The 16,661-nt window shown below is 45.2% G+C and overlaps 1 protein-coding gene across 4 annotated transcripts; it reads right to left on the reverse strand.

Annotated features, from left to right (window-relative positions):
* Window positions 1-9: 9 nt before the first annotated feature.
* bnipl (BCL2 interacting protein like) lies at window positions 10-13,668 on the reverse strand. 4 transcript variants are annotated; one of them, XM_041943058.1, is made up of 10 exons: window positions 12,455-13,353; window positions 11,134-11,214; window positions 10,628-10,695; window positions 8,662-8,904; window positions 8,218-8,412; window positions 6,638-6,740; window positions 5,247-5,378; window positions 4,969-5,055; window positions 2,762-2,860; window positions 10-2,297 (listed from the first exon to the last, which is right to left on the reverse strand). In XM_041943058.1, the coding sequence occupies exons 2-10, from the start codon at window positions 11,172-11,174 to the stop codon at window positions 2,273-2,275; spliced, it is 993 nt and encodes a 330-aa protein (XP_041798992.1). In that variant the 5' UTR covers window positions 11,175-11,214; window positions 12,455-13,353; the 3' UTR covers window positions 10-2,272. The 4 variants fall into 4 exon arrangements, with proteins under 4 accessions (XP_041798992.1, XP_041798993.1, XP_041798991.1 ...); XM_041943059.1 differs by lacking the exon at window positions 12,455-13,353 and adding an exon at window positions 12,036-12,100; XM_041943057.1 differs by lacking the exon at window positions 12,455-13,353 and adding an exon at window positions 13,482-13,657 and having other exon boundaries at window positions 11-2,297.
* Window positions 13,669-16,661: the final 2,993 nt, after the last annotated feature.

The raw sequence follows: 16,661 nt of genomic DNA on the forward strand, positions 1-16,661 counted from the left end.
TGCTGTAGGAAGAGAAATGATTTCTTTTCAAAACCAACAACAGGAGAACAAAAGTGTCAGGAACTAATAAAATGGTCTGTTTATTTGCTCTATGTAATGTAAGCTGCTGTTTAGCATGTCCTGCTAACTAGCTGCCTACCTATGATAGTAAGTAACAATAGTAGTTATATAAGAACAATGAGGTTATCATACCATAATATTTTTTACCAGTTAGCTTTAGCCTCAGTCTGTTAGCATGATATCACAACCTGGGTCCTGTTAGCTTTAGCCTCAGTCTGTTAACATGATATCACAACCTGCGTCCTGTTAGCTTTAGCCTCAGCCTGTTAGCATGATATCATAACCTTGGACCTGTTAGCATTAGCCTCAGTCTGTAAGCATGCTGTCCTATCCTGGGACCTGTTAGCATTAGCCTCAGTCTGTTAGCATGATATCACAACCTGTTCTTTTAGCTTTAGCCTCAGTCTGTTAGCATGATATCATAACCTTGGACCTGTTAGCATTAGCCTCAGTCTGTCACATGGTATCACGGCCTGGGACCTTTTAGCATTAGCTGTTTGTTAAACATTGAGTTACAATAAGATAAACTGAACTTTATTAATCCCGAGCTGGGGAAGTGTCATACAAAAGACCATAAAAATATATTGCCAATGGACAGTATTAAGAAATATTGATAAATTGCACAAGGATTAAAACAAAAATTGCACATGGTTGGTTTGGATAAGTTACAGTGAAGAACGGTGTGAAGTGCAGTTATTTTCTACAGCAGCGTCTGTAAATGTGGAATTTAATTACTTCATTGTTTTTAACCTGAAGAACTTTATTTTAAATTCTAGAGATCTTAAAGTGTCCAAAGATCACAAATCTGTCAGGCTGAATTTTAGGAAAACATGTATAAAATGAATTTTTCTCTAAAAACATGGAGTCTGAAGAGCGGGGAAAGCAAAATATACACGAGATCCACTCAGATAGTTGAAGAGGATATTAAAAAATATTCAAAAACAACTGAAGAATAAATTTAATGTGAAAACAAAAAGTGGAATAGGTTATAAAAGTTCTATGAAGTGTTCATGAAAGCACATGATGGCTGGTGAGGTCGGGGGGGACCACCCTCTGCTGATCTCAGTTCAGTCATCAGACGGAGAAAAGGGCACATTCGAACAGATATTCAGTTTGTTCCTCAATTCTCTAATCAGATTTTTTCTTAAATGAAAAATAACCTCCAGCCAGTGACTTCACAGGATTTTAGCTGTGTCCAATACAAACTTGTTTTTCTAGAATCAAGTTTAATTTTACATAATTGTGGTGAAGTGATCGGTGTCGTTCTGCCTGCTTCCAGAACCGTCCTGATTTTATTGATGTGAAGAGAAATTTACACATATTTTCATCTTGTGTGCACAACAGTTGTGATATAAAAACAATGCTAATAAAGAAACTAACTTACAATAACAGTGAGAGGAGCAGAGCTTTAACAAAACAGCAGTTAGACTCATCGTCACACTGTTATTACGTTTAGCCGGTGTGATTTTGTTAAGAAGGTTTAAAACCACTGGTTCAGTGTGCTGTTACTTTACTCGTGTTCAGCTGCTGTGATTAAACCGACTGTATTGACGTGAACAAGAAATCCTTCAACCTCCATCTGCAAACTTAATACATTTGAGATGATTGTGAACAATAAACACAAACTCCAGAACTTTAGAGGAAAATTCCTCAAACTGACATTATTTACTTTATTCATTTTCAGCATAGCTGCGGTTTGTTCAGTTTTCAGTGTCCCTGCTTACATTTACAGTCCTGAATCAGATATTAGCTTCATTTGAGGACACACAATGATTTCCTGCAACAGTGTCCACACAGAGTATGAGATTTAAAATGAGACGTTTGTTCCCAGCTGTAGGAACAGGAGTCCCAACAAGAACTGTAATCCTAGCAGGAACCAGAGTCCCAGCAGGAGCAGGAGGCACCAGGTCCTGTTCCTGGCAGGAACGGGAGTCCTGACAGGAACAAGGGTCCTGACCAGAGCAGGACTATCAGGAGAGTAATTAAACTAGAATCCAGCAGATTTTCTGTGCAGTTTGGGGGTGAAATGAGTCTGAAGCTGCAGGAGCACCAGATGTTTAACTTACCATCCCCTGATTCACAGACAGACTGTATAAATAAACCTTTTTTTCTGTACAGGAAAGAAGTCAAAGGTCATCTGGCTTAGAGGTTCCTGATGACCTTCGTCCTTGAGGATTCATCCAGTCTGCCAAACTCTAAGAGTCTGTGATCGTCATCTGTTCAACTTCTCATCAAAGCTGCAGGAACACAAGAGACAGGGTTCATCAGTTATTGAACCGAACATTAGCTGTTTACAGAGAACAGTGAAGTAGTGGACTATGGTGAGGTGCAATGAGCTCCCCAAACCTGCAGGAGATTAGAGCAGGGACTGGAAGCAGAGAGGGTTTATTAACAGGACTCATCACTAGTTTAACCAAAGATCAGCTGTCAGGGGAAGTGAAGTGATTAGGGAGGCTTTATCATCAGGGTGTATATAACGTAAGGACAACGGTAAAGTAAAATGAAGTGTGGGGGGGTGAACTGACATGAAGTGGAGCTGGATGAGGGGAGAGGAAGACAAGTGAAATGAAATGAAGTGGAGTGAGGTGAAATGAAGTGAAACTGCGTGACATCAGACAGTAGAACCAGTTTGTAGAACTGTGCTGGTTGAAGTCAAGGAACAGTAGAGTCAGAGCAGAGTCAGTAGAACTGGGGTTCTTACTGGCGTATTGCATCTGGGATCTGCAGTCTATCTGTGGGGATGACCTGAGACAGCTCCTGCAGACTCTGGATGAACCGAATCTTCCTGCTGAACTTCTCACTGTGGGCATCAGAGAGTCATTCGACAGAAACTTTAAGAAGACATTTTGCTGTGTCCCACAAATAGCTTGTTGCTTAGCTAACACAGTACCTCTTTATATTTGCAGAGGATGGCATTGGTACTTGGTAACACATTAGGCCCCCTTTACATTTTCACAGTGGATTCTATTGTGTAGCACGGTAAGAGGTTACTAAAGCCGGGATCAGACCACATGATTTTTTTAGTCTGTGACGATGGTCACCGTGTCAGATCTAACGATCACAGCATCATTTCATTTGTCTTTTTGACTCGGTCCTTGTTCTCCCTCGAGGAAACATCCGACAGACAGGGCTAGGGATGCCACAGCTCAACGAGCTTTTCCTGTCTTTCGTTGTCCCACCTGACAGCAATGGCCTCAGTTTCCCTCCTCCTCTTTGTCATAGTTACCTGACCGTACTCTGGAGAGCACCTGATTGGTCAACGCTCAGGAACATAGGTTGGGAGATGTCACAGTAGGCATGTCAAGACAAAAAAAATTCTGACATGCTAGTCCTTTCGTTGGGGTCTCGTGGGGTGTCCCAGACGCCGTACGACAGGGCGTTTGGAATGTCACACTACACGGGTACAGACGCCCGATTGTCGTTCACAATCGGCCACGGCGCTGGTAATTGGTTGGCCACAACAAAATCGTCTCTATTGGGCTCTATTCATGTGGTCTTATCCAGGCATAAGTGTTACCTGTGTGGTTAGAAGGTGGTTACATTTTATTACACGCAAGTTTAGCTAATGCATTTCCTTGTAACTGCTCAGATGTTACATGGTGTTTGCTCTTAGTGGTGGCTAAGTTGTTCAAAGAGGTTGCGAAGGTGTCTCCAGACTAAGACCCTGGATGAATTGGCCAAGAAAAAGCACTGTCATGGTGAAGAGGATTAGGGTTATAAAGTTTCTGATTCAGCAGTCGATCGATGTGCCAACACTCAATAATGGTTATGAGTTTTGGGTAGTGACTGAAAGAACGAGCGAAGAATGGACAGACCAAAATGACTTTCTTCCGTAGGGTGGCTGGAGTCAGCCTTGGAGACAGGCAGAGGGAGCTGCTGCTACTTTGTGTTAAAAGGAGCCAGCTGAGGTGGTTCAGGCATCTGATTAGGATGCCTCCTGGGTGCCTTCCTTTGGTGATGTTCTGGGTATGTCCAAGTGGGAGGAGACCCCAGGGTAGACCCTGAACTCTCTGAAGGGACAATATATCTCATTTGGCCTGGGAGCACCTTGGAACTTGGGGAGAGGGACGTTTGGAATACTTCGTTTAGCCTGCTGCCACAACAACCCGACCACAGATAAGTGGAAAAAAAAGAATGGATTATTTCTGAGTGGTTGCTATGGCTTCCCAGGCAGTTGCTAGGGCTTTGGGTGGTTGTTGGGGCATTTCACAAGGTTTCCATGGCATCATAAGGTAGTTGGTGTGATGTTCAGAGTCTCTGCCTGCATGTTGCTGGGTGGTTACCAGGCTCTTTGGGGCAGTTAGTAAGTGAGTGTTGTGGCTTTCTCTGCAATTTCTAGGGCTTCATTAGGTGGTTTTGGGAGGTAAACCAGAAGGGTATCCAGTGGTTGCTATAGTATTCAGGGTGCTCGCTGTGATTGTTGTGTGTTACTAATGCTTTACTGGCAGCTGCTACTGTTTAATGAGGTGGTTGCTGGAACACTGGTTGCTACGGTATCATAAGGTGGTTGTTAGGTGGATGTGAGTGTTGTGTGGTAGCAAGTCTGTGGGGTCATACTAGCATTATTCTTTCTCACATCCACAGTGTACATTTACACTATACTTATACGTGCAATAGCCCAGTGTCTCTGTTGCACATATTGTATATATCTTGGTGTATTCGTAGATACCCCCCCGTTACATTTGTACCTCTATACATTTGTACAGTACTCTGCATTTTACCCATTTTTGCACTTCTGGTAAGAAGCTAAACTGCATTTTTCTGTCTCAGTACTCTGTGCAAGGACAATGAAGTTGAATCTAGCCAAATAAAAACCCGGGAGTCTGTTATCACCTCGATATAGACGCCTGGAGCATCAGGATTGTTGCTATAGTTACCAAGGTAAACAGGGATGTGTGCGTTGCAGACCTGATGAAGGGTTTGACCACGGTGATGAGAGCTTTGATGTACCATGCAGGATGGACGACCAGCAGCCCCTTCAGGTCCTTCTTCAGCCTAAACAGAGGAGACACCAGTAACACCTCTGTTGCCATGGAAACAAGCTGTTCTCACTGATATTTTCTCAGGAATCTCCAGTTTAGTTTCTTCTGACATTTTACAGGATATTTATTCCAGAGAGTTTGTGTGAGGACATTATGGGACAGCTCCACCCTACAGTGCTGTTCTGGTGAGTCGAACTACTGTACCTCCTGTCGATGGACGTGTAGCACTGGTGAAGCCATTTGATGGCCGGTAGTTTGTTTCTGGGAGCCATAGCACACAGGTAGACCAGCAGGTAGTTCTCTGAAACCATCAGGTCCAATGTCCCCACAATGTACCTGCAGGAGCACGTGCACACACACACACAGACTGTGTTTGATCTGTGTTTAACCTTCATCATTTACACTTCGACTCCTTTCAGCGCTCACAGTTTAGAGATGGGATTTATGGCTCTTTGAGGGGAGCCGGATCTTGGTGAGCCGTTTCTTTCAAAGAGCCGTTCAAAAAACTGGCTCATTTTTATATTTATGAAGTTTTAAGAAGGCAGTCTGGACTTAACTCGTTTCATCTTGGAAATAACCACTGGGAGGAATGAATTTAGATATCCCACCAATATGAGTTTAAATTATTCTGAAATATTGATTATAACATTATTTGACATGTGTGGATCAGATTTTAAAGTCTGATCCGGATTAATTGTAAATATTCCACAGGGTGGCGCCACATCACTCTGCTTTGACAGTTTTTTTGCTTTTTTTTGTTACTGGCGCACTCACGTGAAGGCAGCGTCCACAAGGTGGCGTGATGCTATTTGCATATCTAATAATCACCGCGCAGCTGGGCAGCGCTCCTCCACATGTAACCCGAAAAAAAAAAGAACGGTTCCCAGCCGTTCAAAAGAACCAGTTCGTTCGTGAACGTCACAACACTATCACAGTTTGATCTGAACACATCGCTCTAAACCGACGCTCCAGCTCCTTTCAGGTGTCACTTCAACTTCCTCTGTTTTAAGTGCTGAGACGTGAATTATTAAGTTTAATATAATAATCTGTTTGTTTCTATGTGTCATTCACCAGAGACGGACTAACATCATATTTATATATTTATATATAAGTTTACAACCCAGATTCCAAAGAAGTCTGAACTTTGTTTAACACATCAATGAAAACAGAAGTCGACCAGAGTCCAGGTATTAATCTCTTTATCCAATCACGTGTTGACAAAGTGTTGACCCTCGCTCCATCCTCGCTGTGAACCACTGAGCCTTTCAATCATGATCCTCTCACCTGTCACCAATCAACCTGTTTACCTGTGGAATGATCCAAACAGGTGTTTTTGGAGCGTTCCACATCTTCTCCAGTCTTTAGTTGCTCCTGTCTCAACGTGTTTGAAACGTGTTGCTGCATCAGATCCAGAATCAGCAGATATTTACAGAAATCACTGAAGCTGATGAGCTCAGACAGTAAATATATTGACTTTGTGCTGATTTCAGGTGAGTTCATGTCAGAAAGGATCAGCAGGTGATCACATCCTGTTTGAATTTCTTTGGAAACGGGATTGTCATAAAATGTTCCTGAACAAGTGAAACAAAGCTCACCTGAACAGGTTGTCCATGACATACTCGTAGTCCTCCACCGTGTTCTCTGGCAGGTAGCAGGAGGTGAACAGGATGATGGCGTTCATCTCATCTCCGTAGTAACCTGACAACCAATCAGACACACAGAGAAGAGTCCCAGTTTGATGTTATATGCCACAAAATATCACAATATAAAAAAATATCAGTCCAACAAAGATCCAAGGATTCATAAAATGTTCACATTAATAAACACATACATGCAGACGTGACAGTGTTACAGGTGTGTTCCAGGTGTGTCCCAGTTGTCTTTCAGACGTGTTACAGGTGTGTTAGAGGTGTGTTACAGACGTGTTACAGGTGTGTTACAGGTGTTTTACAGGTGTGTCTTAGGTGTGTTACAACTCCAGCACTGAGCTGGAGGAGGAGAATTAGCCGAACATGCATGTTTTTGGTTGAAGAAACTGGAGCCCCCCCAGGAAACTCAGGTAGAAGATTCAGACTCCACACAGAGAGGTCACAGGGTTCAAACCCAGATCCTAACCACTGGACCACCATGCCACTCTCTACTCAGTACTGGAATGTGTGGTTTGTGCTTTCGTCATTCTGGATTTTCTCCTCTAAAGAATCTGATATGATACTTTATAAGAACATTGTGGAGAACCAGAATCATCACCTCGTGCTTGTTTGCCTTCACCAACCAGTCAAACTGCAGTTTCCATCGTGTCTGTCCAGACTCGTACAACATGTGTCGTGAAGGAGCTTAATTAAAGGTGTTTGTTGGTGAAACTGAACTTCTCTCTGTATTAACACGTCTGACTCCAGTGAACAATGTCCAGAGAGAAACACGCTGTCCTCACTCAGAGACTGTCTGTCCAGAGGAGGACAGAGGACGGACAGAGAGCTTCATCACCTGGAGCAACAACAATCAGCTGAAGATCAACATCAGCACAACCAATCAGCTCGCGTTGACTACGATGCTTCAGATATGTCCGCTGCTGCAGAGAAGCTGCAGACTGAAACATGGAGGCTTCACACACGATGAACCTGCAGCTCAGAAGATCCAAACAATCAGCTCAGGTTCAAGATCAGAGTCACTGATTCAGGATCTGACCAACTGAGAAACATGATCACAATCTGCCTTCTGCTCCTGATCGATGCTGCTGAATGATCACAACATGATGATGTCACAGTGAAGCTGACCTTTGACCTTCAGATAGAAAATGTCATCACTTCATCATTTGATCCTCTGAGACATTTGAGAATATTTTGTCATAATTAACATATAAATTTGTGAATTATGGTCAAAAATGTGCAGCCTAATTATGCTTCAGTTAAAGGGAAGTTTGTGACAAATCTGAAGAAATCTCCTGAAGGAGCTGCTGAGATGCTGCAATGGACAGATGGACAGACGGACAGACGGACAGACAAACAATGATGTCTGCTGAAGAGGAGGCATAATAATAAACATATTATCATGCACTGATGTATGAGATTACTTTAATAATTAATAAATAGATAAATAACACATGAACTGCAGTCACAGTTTACTTTGACGCTTTGATGGGAGTGGACTACAGTTTGCCCTTTTCATGACCTCTGACCTCCGTGTGACAGGACCTGAAGGTACGGCTCCAGGACGCTCATGTTGACGTGATATTCGTGTCCGGAGATGCAGAACCTCCTCCAGCGACGCCCCCTGCTGTCCACCTGGTCCAGCTCCATTAGACCCTCTGACTGCTCCAACGGACTCCTGGCCACAGCCCTGAGCCCGCCCCGCGCCATCCGGGGGAGGTCATCTGTAAGAGAGAGGTCAGAGGTCAAAGGTCAGCTGCGGCGTATGTCCTGTGATGTGGCTCAGGGTTCATTAGTTCATTAGATCTGCTCAGACGCCTGCTGTGTTTACAACCTCCATTAGATTTTATAAAGAAACCAGTGAATAATAATTAGGAAGTGGATCATGGAGGAGCTGGAAGTGTGTCCTGTCGACCGCAAAACGTCCACAGACGGATGCGAAACCACCACAAAGAGCACTCAGCCTGTCTCACCCTCCCACTCCAGCTCGTGCGCGCTGTCCGGCAGGGTTCCCGTCTCGCTGCCTGACGGCGTCTCCAGGGCCTCGAGGTTGATGTCGAGAGACGGCGTCTCGTCCGGCGTCGCCGACAGCGCGGCGGCAGAGAAGCCGTCGTGAGAGTCTCTGCGGCTCAGAGTGACACTGAGAGAGGGGGCCACCAGACGCCTCTTAGCCCCGCCCCCAACTGTTCCTGATAGAGCAAGGCTGGTGGGCGGGGCTGAAGGGGGGGGGGCAGAAAACAGAGCTATGAAGTAAGGTTAAAGGTCAGAGGTAATAACAGACAGCTGTGCAACTCCTCATAGTGAGACTTCCCATAATGCTTTGTTAACTGTAACTATCGTGTTGCCATGGATTCAGTGTGCTAGCTGTGAGCTACAACTGAAGTTCAGCTTTTTAATCCCATAGTTGTTTTCAATAAGTCAAAGTGTCTCCATTAACAGTCTGCTGAACTAGCTGTTAGCAGCGGCTGTTAGCAGCTCCTGTTAGCAGCGGCTGTTAGCAGCTCCTCTTAGCAGCCGTTGTTAAATGTGTTTCACGACTGACTGAGTTATGATGCGGAGGAGTGAAATCTTTGCAGTTTTAAAGTATCGTCACCCCCTCCCTGAGCTGAGGCCACCACTGCAGCACCACCTGCAACACCTGCATGCACCTGTCCCCTCTAGCTCACAGGTACATTTCAGAATTGTTCAGTTAATGAATCCTGCAAACCCATTTCTAACACAAACAGAGAAAACCTTCCTGGATTCTGTGGATTTGGTGACAGAAATATTTCTGCATCTCTTCTCTGAATAGATTTCTGTGGGTCTTGATGTGAAAATGTGAAAAAGATTTTTCTAAACGTTTTAGATCTTTAAACTGAAATGGTCTGGAAGAAATCCCAGCATGCATCAGTTCAAGACTGAATGTGACATCACTTTGAAGCTCTTCATGTGCAAACAAATCAAACCTACAACATTTTTACATCCTCTCTCGTCCTCTCTCGTCCTCTCATCCTCTCTCGTCCTCTCATCCTCTCTCGTCCTCTTTCGCCTCTCTCATCCTCTCTCATCCGCTCTCTCATCCTCTCATCCTCTCTCATCCTGTCACATCCTCTCTCGTCCTCTCTCATCCTCTCTCTCATCCTCTCTCGTCCTCTCTCATCCTCTCTCATCCTCTCTCGTCCTCTCATCCTCTCTCATCCTGTCACATCCTCTCTCGTCCTCTCTCATCCTCTCTCATCCTCTCATCCTCTCTCATCCTGTCACATCCTCTCTCGTCCTCTCATCCTCTCTCATCCTGTCACATCCTCTCTCGTCCTCTCATCCTCTCTCGTCCTCTCTCATCCTCTCTCGTCCTCTCTCGTCCTCTCTCATCTTCTCTCATCCTGTCACATCCTCTCTCATCTTCTCTCATCCTCTCTCGTCCTCTCTCATCTTCTCTCATCCTCTCTCGTCCTCTCTCGTCCTCTCTCATCTTCTCTCGTCCTCTCTCGTCCTGTCACATCCTCTCTCGTCCTCTCTCGTCCTCTCATCCTCTCTCGTCCTCTCTCGTCCTCTCTTATCCTGTCACATCCTCTCTCATCCTCTCTCGTCCTCTCTCATCCTCTCTTGTCCTCTCTCATCCTCTCTCGTCCTCTCTCATCCTGTCACATCCTCTCTCATCCTGTCACATCCTCTCTCGTCCTCTCTCATCTTCTCTCATCCTCTCTCGTCCTCTCTCATCCTCTCTCGTCCTCTCTCGTCCTCTCTCATCTTCTCTCGTCCTCTCTCGTCCTGTCACATCCTCTCTCGTCCTCTCTCATCCTCTCTCGTCCTCTTTCGCCTCTCTCATCCTCTCATCCTCTCTCGTCCTCTCTCATCCTGTCACATCCTCTTTCGCCTCTCTCATCCTCTCTCGTCCTCTCTCATCCTGTCACATCCTCTCTCGTCCTCTCTCTAAGAACAAGCAGTTTTCAGGGTCACCTGGTCGCTGCTCAGCACCTGATGGGCTCTGTGTCTCTTCTGGACTCCCACAGTCCTCTGGGAGAGGCCTGAACCACCAGACACCAGAAACATCAAGTTTAAAGGGTTATTCAACACATTTTAAACATGAAGTAAAAATACCAGAGAGACGTGAAGCAACAAGTTATTTCCATCTGAAAGTCAAACGAACATGTTGGTTCTCGTCATGTTTCTCTAACGTGAGTCTGAGAAAACACAGAAAACGCTGCTGCTTTAACCTTCCAGCTACAGAAACTGAGATAAGAAGAACAAACAGTCTGCTGGTCTGGTTCACGTCTACAGTCTGCTGGTCTGGTTCTCGTCTACAGTCTGCTGGTCTGGTTCACGTCTACAGTCTGCTGGTCTGGTTCTCGTCTACAGTCTGCTGGTCTGGTTCACGTCTACAGTCTGGCTCCTGGTTCTCTCCTCACTGGATCTGAAACTGCTTTGTGTTCACTCTGTGTTTAAGGTCAAAGGTGAAGTGCGACCTGGGGAAGCCGTCGTCCTGCCACTCCTCCCTCAGCTCCATGTCTTGGATGTTGGGGGGGACCGTGGCCCCTACAGGAGATCTGGAGGGAGCAAACAGAATAAAAAAACCGAGCGGCAACGTTAATATCGAGTCCACTAACAGGATGGTTCAGTACATCATGTTTTTATGACTCAGGGGAGACATCCAGCCTTCAGCCACAGACAGACGAGTCAAACCAACAGACCAGAGAGCAGTTTGTCCTGGTTCACCTGACGGACTGTTAACGAACAGGTGCGTCCAGTTCAAGCTACAAATAAAAAAAGATGTCTCAGAAACGATTAAAAAGAAAGTTCTGAATTCAAGTAGAAGTACTCAGGAAGTCCCATCGTTAACATCACATGACTGAAATATTATCACACATGTATTAACATGCAGGAAGAAGCATTTCACCGATGGAGCTGCTCAAAGTGGAGTCAGTGTAACAATGTCTGTTCGCTAATCTCACGCTGTATTTGTACAACATTCAGCTGAAAAGTTACAACTCCTGCAGTAATAATACACGGCACAGAGTACAGATGGAAAATGTCAAGACTTCAAATAACAGAACTGAAGTAAATGTACTTGGTTACTTTCCACCACTGAACGTGTTCTGCTTTGAATCTTGATGTGAGATCTGGACTCACTGATCAGAGGTCAGTTTCGAGTGTCGAGGAGGCTCTGACTGAATCTGAGTCAGGAGGGACGGTCGGTCGGTTCTACGCTAACGTGACGTCGCATCGTGAAGAACGAGAGACGACTGAGGCTTCACCTCACAACGAATTCCTGTGCTCTCTCAAACCAGACGTCATTCACTTTTCAGTCATTTCAAGTTTCTTCCTGCTTTTCCTGTTCAACAAAGAGATGCAGTCAGGTGACTCTCACCTGTCGGCAGGTAGCGATGTTCAGTTCAGCATGCAGGAGGTGCAGCGATTAGCTCGTCGTTCCAATAAAATCTGAATCCGACGGGACTGAACGAACCTGCCTAACTGCTCTGATTCTACCTGCTCACACACACACCTGAGCAGGTGAGGGCGGGGCTCTATTGTTCCTCTGTTTGTTGTTACTGAAGCAGAGGGCCAAGACACTTCACCTGACACACCCACCCAAGTAACCACACCTGTGCACCTGTTTGTGTGTTCAGGTGACAAGTAAAGAAACAGAAAGTGTGTGTGTGTGTGTGTGTGTGTGTGTGTGTGGGGGGGGGGGGGGGGGGGGGGGGGGGGGGGGTTATGTTTCTACTGAAGTACCTTCAGGATCTGAAAATCCAGAACTGTTGTCTGAGCTCTTACAGGTGTTCTTACCTGTCCAGGTGACGGTTCTTTAGCAGGAAAGAGAGAAGGTTGGAGGTGTTTTTGGGCTGCTTGGATTGAGGTTAAAGGGGCTTGACTAGGGGGCTGAAGAGGGTCTCTCAGGATTCTTCAGAGGAAGACGGGGGTGCAAACAGACATTACATTACGGGGTGCTTGAAGATATTCCAGGTTGCTTCAGGAGGTTCCAGGGTTCTTTAGACGTTTCTATGGGTGCTTGAAGAGCTTCCATGAGAGGGGCTCAGGTTCTGGAGGAGGTTCCACTGGCGCCTGACTAGGTTCCATAAGTGCATGAGGTGGTTCCAGGTTTTCTTAAGGACATTCCAGGGGTGTGTCAGACGGCTCTAAGGTGCTTGAGGAGTATCAGGACTGCTTCAGGCAGTTCCAGCCTTCAAGCCCAAGTGTGCTGAAGATGAGCATCAGTCATTTCAGAGGCTGCAGGATTCATGAGGTAGTTTTGGTACTGAGACGAAAGGACGATGAACCAAGTGTAGTAGATCATAAACTCACAGAGTCCGAACATCCTGAACTGTAATGTGTCCTGGTGACAGCCAGCAGCGTCCTCTATGAGCACCTGGACTCAGGTTGATGTAACACCTGATCTGAAGCCTTGAAGAGACGTACAGGACGGCGGCAGTGTGAAGAGGCAATGTGACCGTTTCTACGTCTCTGAAACAACAAAACCCTTTGCTGATAAAAACTGAACCAGTTTACTCATGTGGTTCTGATCCTGGACCTGGACTGATCCAGGAGACACCTGAGGAGTCCCAGTCAGTCAGCGGACATCACTTCCTGCTGATGGGAAACAACGAGACCTCAAATGCACCATAAGGACCCCTTCACTGACCGTCTGGAAGAACAGTTGCATCAAAACCACCAACTTAAACTCCACTTCCTCTTTGTGCTGGAACAGGAAACACACACACACACACACACACACACACACACACACTCACACACACTCACACACTCACACACTCACAGGGTCTGTCAGTGTTTGAGTTGGGAATACGAAGCGTACCTGTCCTCGGTGAACCTGCCCGTGTGCCCGGCGGGGGAGCTCATGATGTCACCGTGATGTCACGATGTGTTCTGACCAGCATGTGTGAGCGTCTGGACGTCTCTGCGAGTGTCTTCCTCCCTCTCTCTCTCTCTCTGGGAGTTCCTACTCTGACTCAATGCGACTCGCCCTCCCTCCCTCTCTGCCGGACAGGTTTGGCTGCATTTCACAGCAGAGTTGCCATCTGATTGGTCAATGCTCACCTGCTCTGTGCAGACAGGTGAGGCAGCAGGTCAGCTTCACTCTGACTTTATTAATATTAACCAATCAGCTGCTGAAGGTATTTAACGCAGAAGGAAGTAATGGGTGTCCTCAGGGTCCTACTGCCCACCAAATTCACACCAAACTTTTCTTCCCACGGCTACACCTGCTGCTGTGAGGCCTTAAATTCCCCAGCCAGGGTTAAATAAAGTTTTATCTTATCTTATCTTATCTTATCTTACCTTATTGAAGTTCGGAGGATTTTAAAGTGTCCCATAAGCTTGAGCTAAAGTTAAAAATATCACTTCATTTCTTCAAGTTGTAACTTAAAAAATCCAAAACTTTTCTTGATTTCTCATCATTTTGATTTCAAAGTAAAATAACTTCATCAACGTCTCAGAATAATGATGTTAAAGTGTTTTACAACAAGGACACAACGTTCAGCAAGTTCTTCACATAAAGACACTGAGCATTAAAGCAGAAGATGACGGAGAATAAAACCACAGAGCTAAAGACGCATCGAAGCAAATAAAACTCAACATGTGAAAGAAGTGCAGCTCTTCATCAGTGAGTCCTGATCAGGAAGTCAGAGGTCAGTTTTCAGAGCTGCTTCCTGATCTGCAGCTAAAGTCTCCAGAGCTTCAGTCACTGACAGAAGCTGCAGCCTGGTTTTCTTTTTCAGTCATTTATCAGAAATTTAAGTTCAGATTTTTGGCTTCGCGTCTGATAATTAAAAAAAATAAGTATCATCAGTATAATTTTGACCAATAAGTGACTGTGAAGTCAAACATTTCAGTTTTTTTTTTAAGTTGACATATTTCAAAAGATTTTACTGAAGACTTTAAAGCCTCTGACATCATATCTGGTTCTGACTGAATTTAAAGAAATATTCACTGTACACACAGTATTTATATGAATGTGTGTGTGTGTGTGTACACATCACAGACACACACGTACACATGTGTGTGTCTGTATAACGTAGACATTAAATATGTGTCGACATACTGGAAGTGAAAATCATTTGTGTTCTGCTGTCGATCTGATGTTAACGAGAGGATGACAGAACGCTTGAAGTGAAGGTGAACTGCTTCTTTAATCATTTCTGGTGGTGACCTCTGACCTTTGACCTTTGCTGTGACCTTTTCATCCATAAGAACAGATAAATGAACAGGAAGTCTCTGCAGTCAGACGGTCACAGCGCTCAACCTCAAGACACATTTATCATTCAGAGTTTTTAATTAGTTAAAGTGTATTTTGTTGTTAAATTAGATTCAATTAACAGCTTCAGTTAGCAAACAGCTCGAAACAGCTTTGAAAACATGGAAGTCAGGAATCATCACGTTGAGCCATTAAAGGTCCAGTGTGGAGGGTTTAAAGGATCCGTGAATATTTTTTATTTTCATCAGTGTAACATAAGAAAGGTTTGTTCCTGCGGCTGAGGAAGAGTCTTTATGTCTACAGAGGCAGCAGCTCCTCTTCACAGAGTCCGCCATGTTTCACCGCCACGTTTCTACAGGAGCCCAGAGCGGACAAATCAAAAACACTGACTCGGAGGGTGAGGTGAGGGATGTAGTTGATTACAATCTCCAACCTCACCACTAGATGCCACTAAATCCTTCACACTGGATGTGGATAGATGGAGTTTTTGGGGGTCAAAGGTCAGAGGGATGTAGAGTTTGAAGGCAGAGCTGCCGCAGCGCCTGTGTGCAACAGATAACAGAAGACAACTCATCACTTCCTCTTTTTATTTCCTGTTGCTGCAAACACATCACTTCCTCTATGTTTCACAATAAAATCCCTGAAGTGGTTGAGTCTCTTCTTTAAAACACTTATTGTGACACATCGGCGAGTCCTGGTGAGGTGACTACAGACAGATACAGGAAGTGACATCACATGCAGGTGTCCAAACTGGACAAACTTTCTTTAGGTCAGATCTTCATCAGGTCAAAAAGAACTTTTCCAGGTGAGTTTGTCGGTACCTTCGTGAACAAGAACAGATGTCCTGAGTCACATTCAGGTTTCAGCTACATGCTTCATGATCGTTGAACAGGACTTCATCATCTTCATCAGACCTGCAGTGGCTTCACTTCTCACCTGGCTGCACTGATGCACAGGTGTTCTTCAGTGCACTGTGACATCACTGTGACATCAGTGCTGAGTGTGATTACAAGTGATTAGAGGACAGACACCACTGTTCACACTGTGTGATCCAGATCACACCATGAGGTCACAGACCAGGTCTCAGGAACACGCAGTTAGATAAACAGATGCTCTTTGAAACTTCTAAACTTTATTTAAAGCCTGTTTTAGCATCAGGATTCAGCTCCAGTGCTCTTCTGTGCTTCTGCTAAAGTTATTCTCTATTTTATCAGTTAGTCAACTACCTTCAATTCTAAAACAGTTAGCATGAATCTGATATATGTCTGTATGATATCTGGTTAATTTCACAGCAATCTGAACGTCTTCAGTCGTTTCGACTGCTGTTCAGTATTTTATAGAGCAAACCATCGATCAATGAACCAAGAAGCTGATCAACAGATCATCGATAGAGACGATAACTTTGAACATTTCCAACTCTGGTGGCCCCGAGTGGAAAACACAGCACTGAAAAAGTTTTGGATTGTCTAATTTCTCTTTCTCTGTGACTTCACAGCGGCTTGCGGTGACATCACAGCGGTCCGCAGTGACATCACAGCGGCCTGCAGTGACATCACAGTGGCCTGCGGTGACATCACAGCGGCCTGCGGTGACATCACAGCGGCCTGCAATGACATCATAGTGGTCTGCAGTGACATCAAAGCGGTCCGCAGTGACATCACAGCGGCCTGCGGTGACATCACAGCGGCCTGCGGTGACATCACAGCGGCCTGCGGTGACATCACAGTGGTCTGCGGTGACATCACAGGGGTCTGCAGTGACATCACAGGGGTCTGCAGTGAC

Source organism: Chelmon rostratus, chromosome 8 (assembly GCF_017976325.1).
Source record: "Chelmon rostratus isolate fCheRos1 chromosome 8, fCheRos1.pri, whole genome shotgun sequence".
Lineage (NCBI taxonomy): Eukaryota > Metazoa > Chordata > Actinopteri > Chaetodontiformes > Chaetodontidae > Chelmon > Chelmon rostratus.

Coding starts and splice junctions, on each gene's coding strand:
- bnipl (XM_041943057.1), bottom strand. CDS start 13,525: ATGAGCTCCCCCGCCGGGCACACGGGCAGGTTCACCGAGGACAG. Junction 6,741..8,217: donor TCAGGTCCTGTCACACGGAG/GTCAGAGGTCAT, acceptor ATTGGTTGTCAG/GTTACTACGGAGATGAGATG. Junction 5,379..6,637: donor GTCATGGACAACCTGTTCAG/GTGAGCTTTGTT, acceptor GTGCTCCTGCAG/GTACATTGTGGGGACATTGG.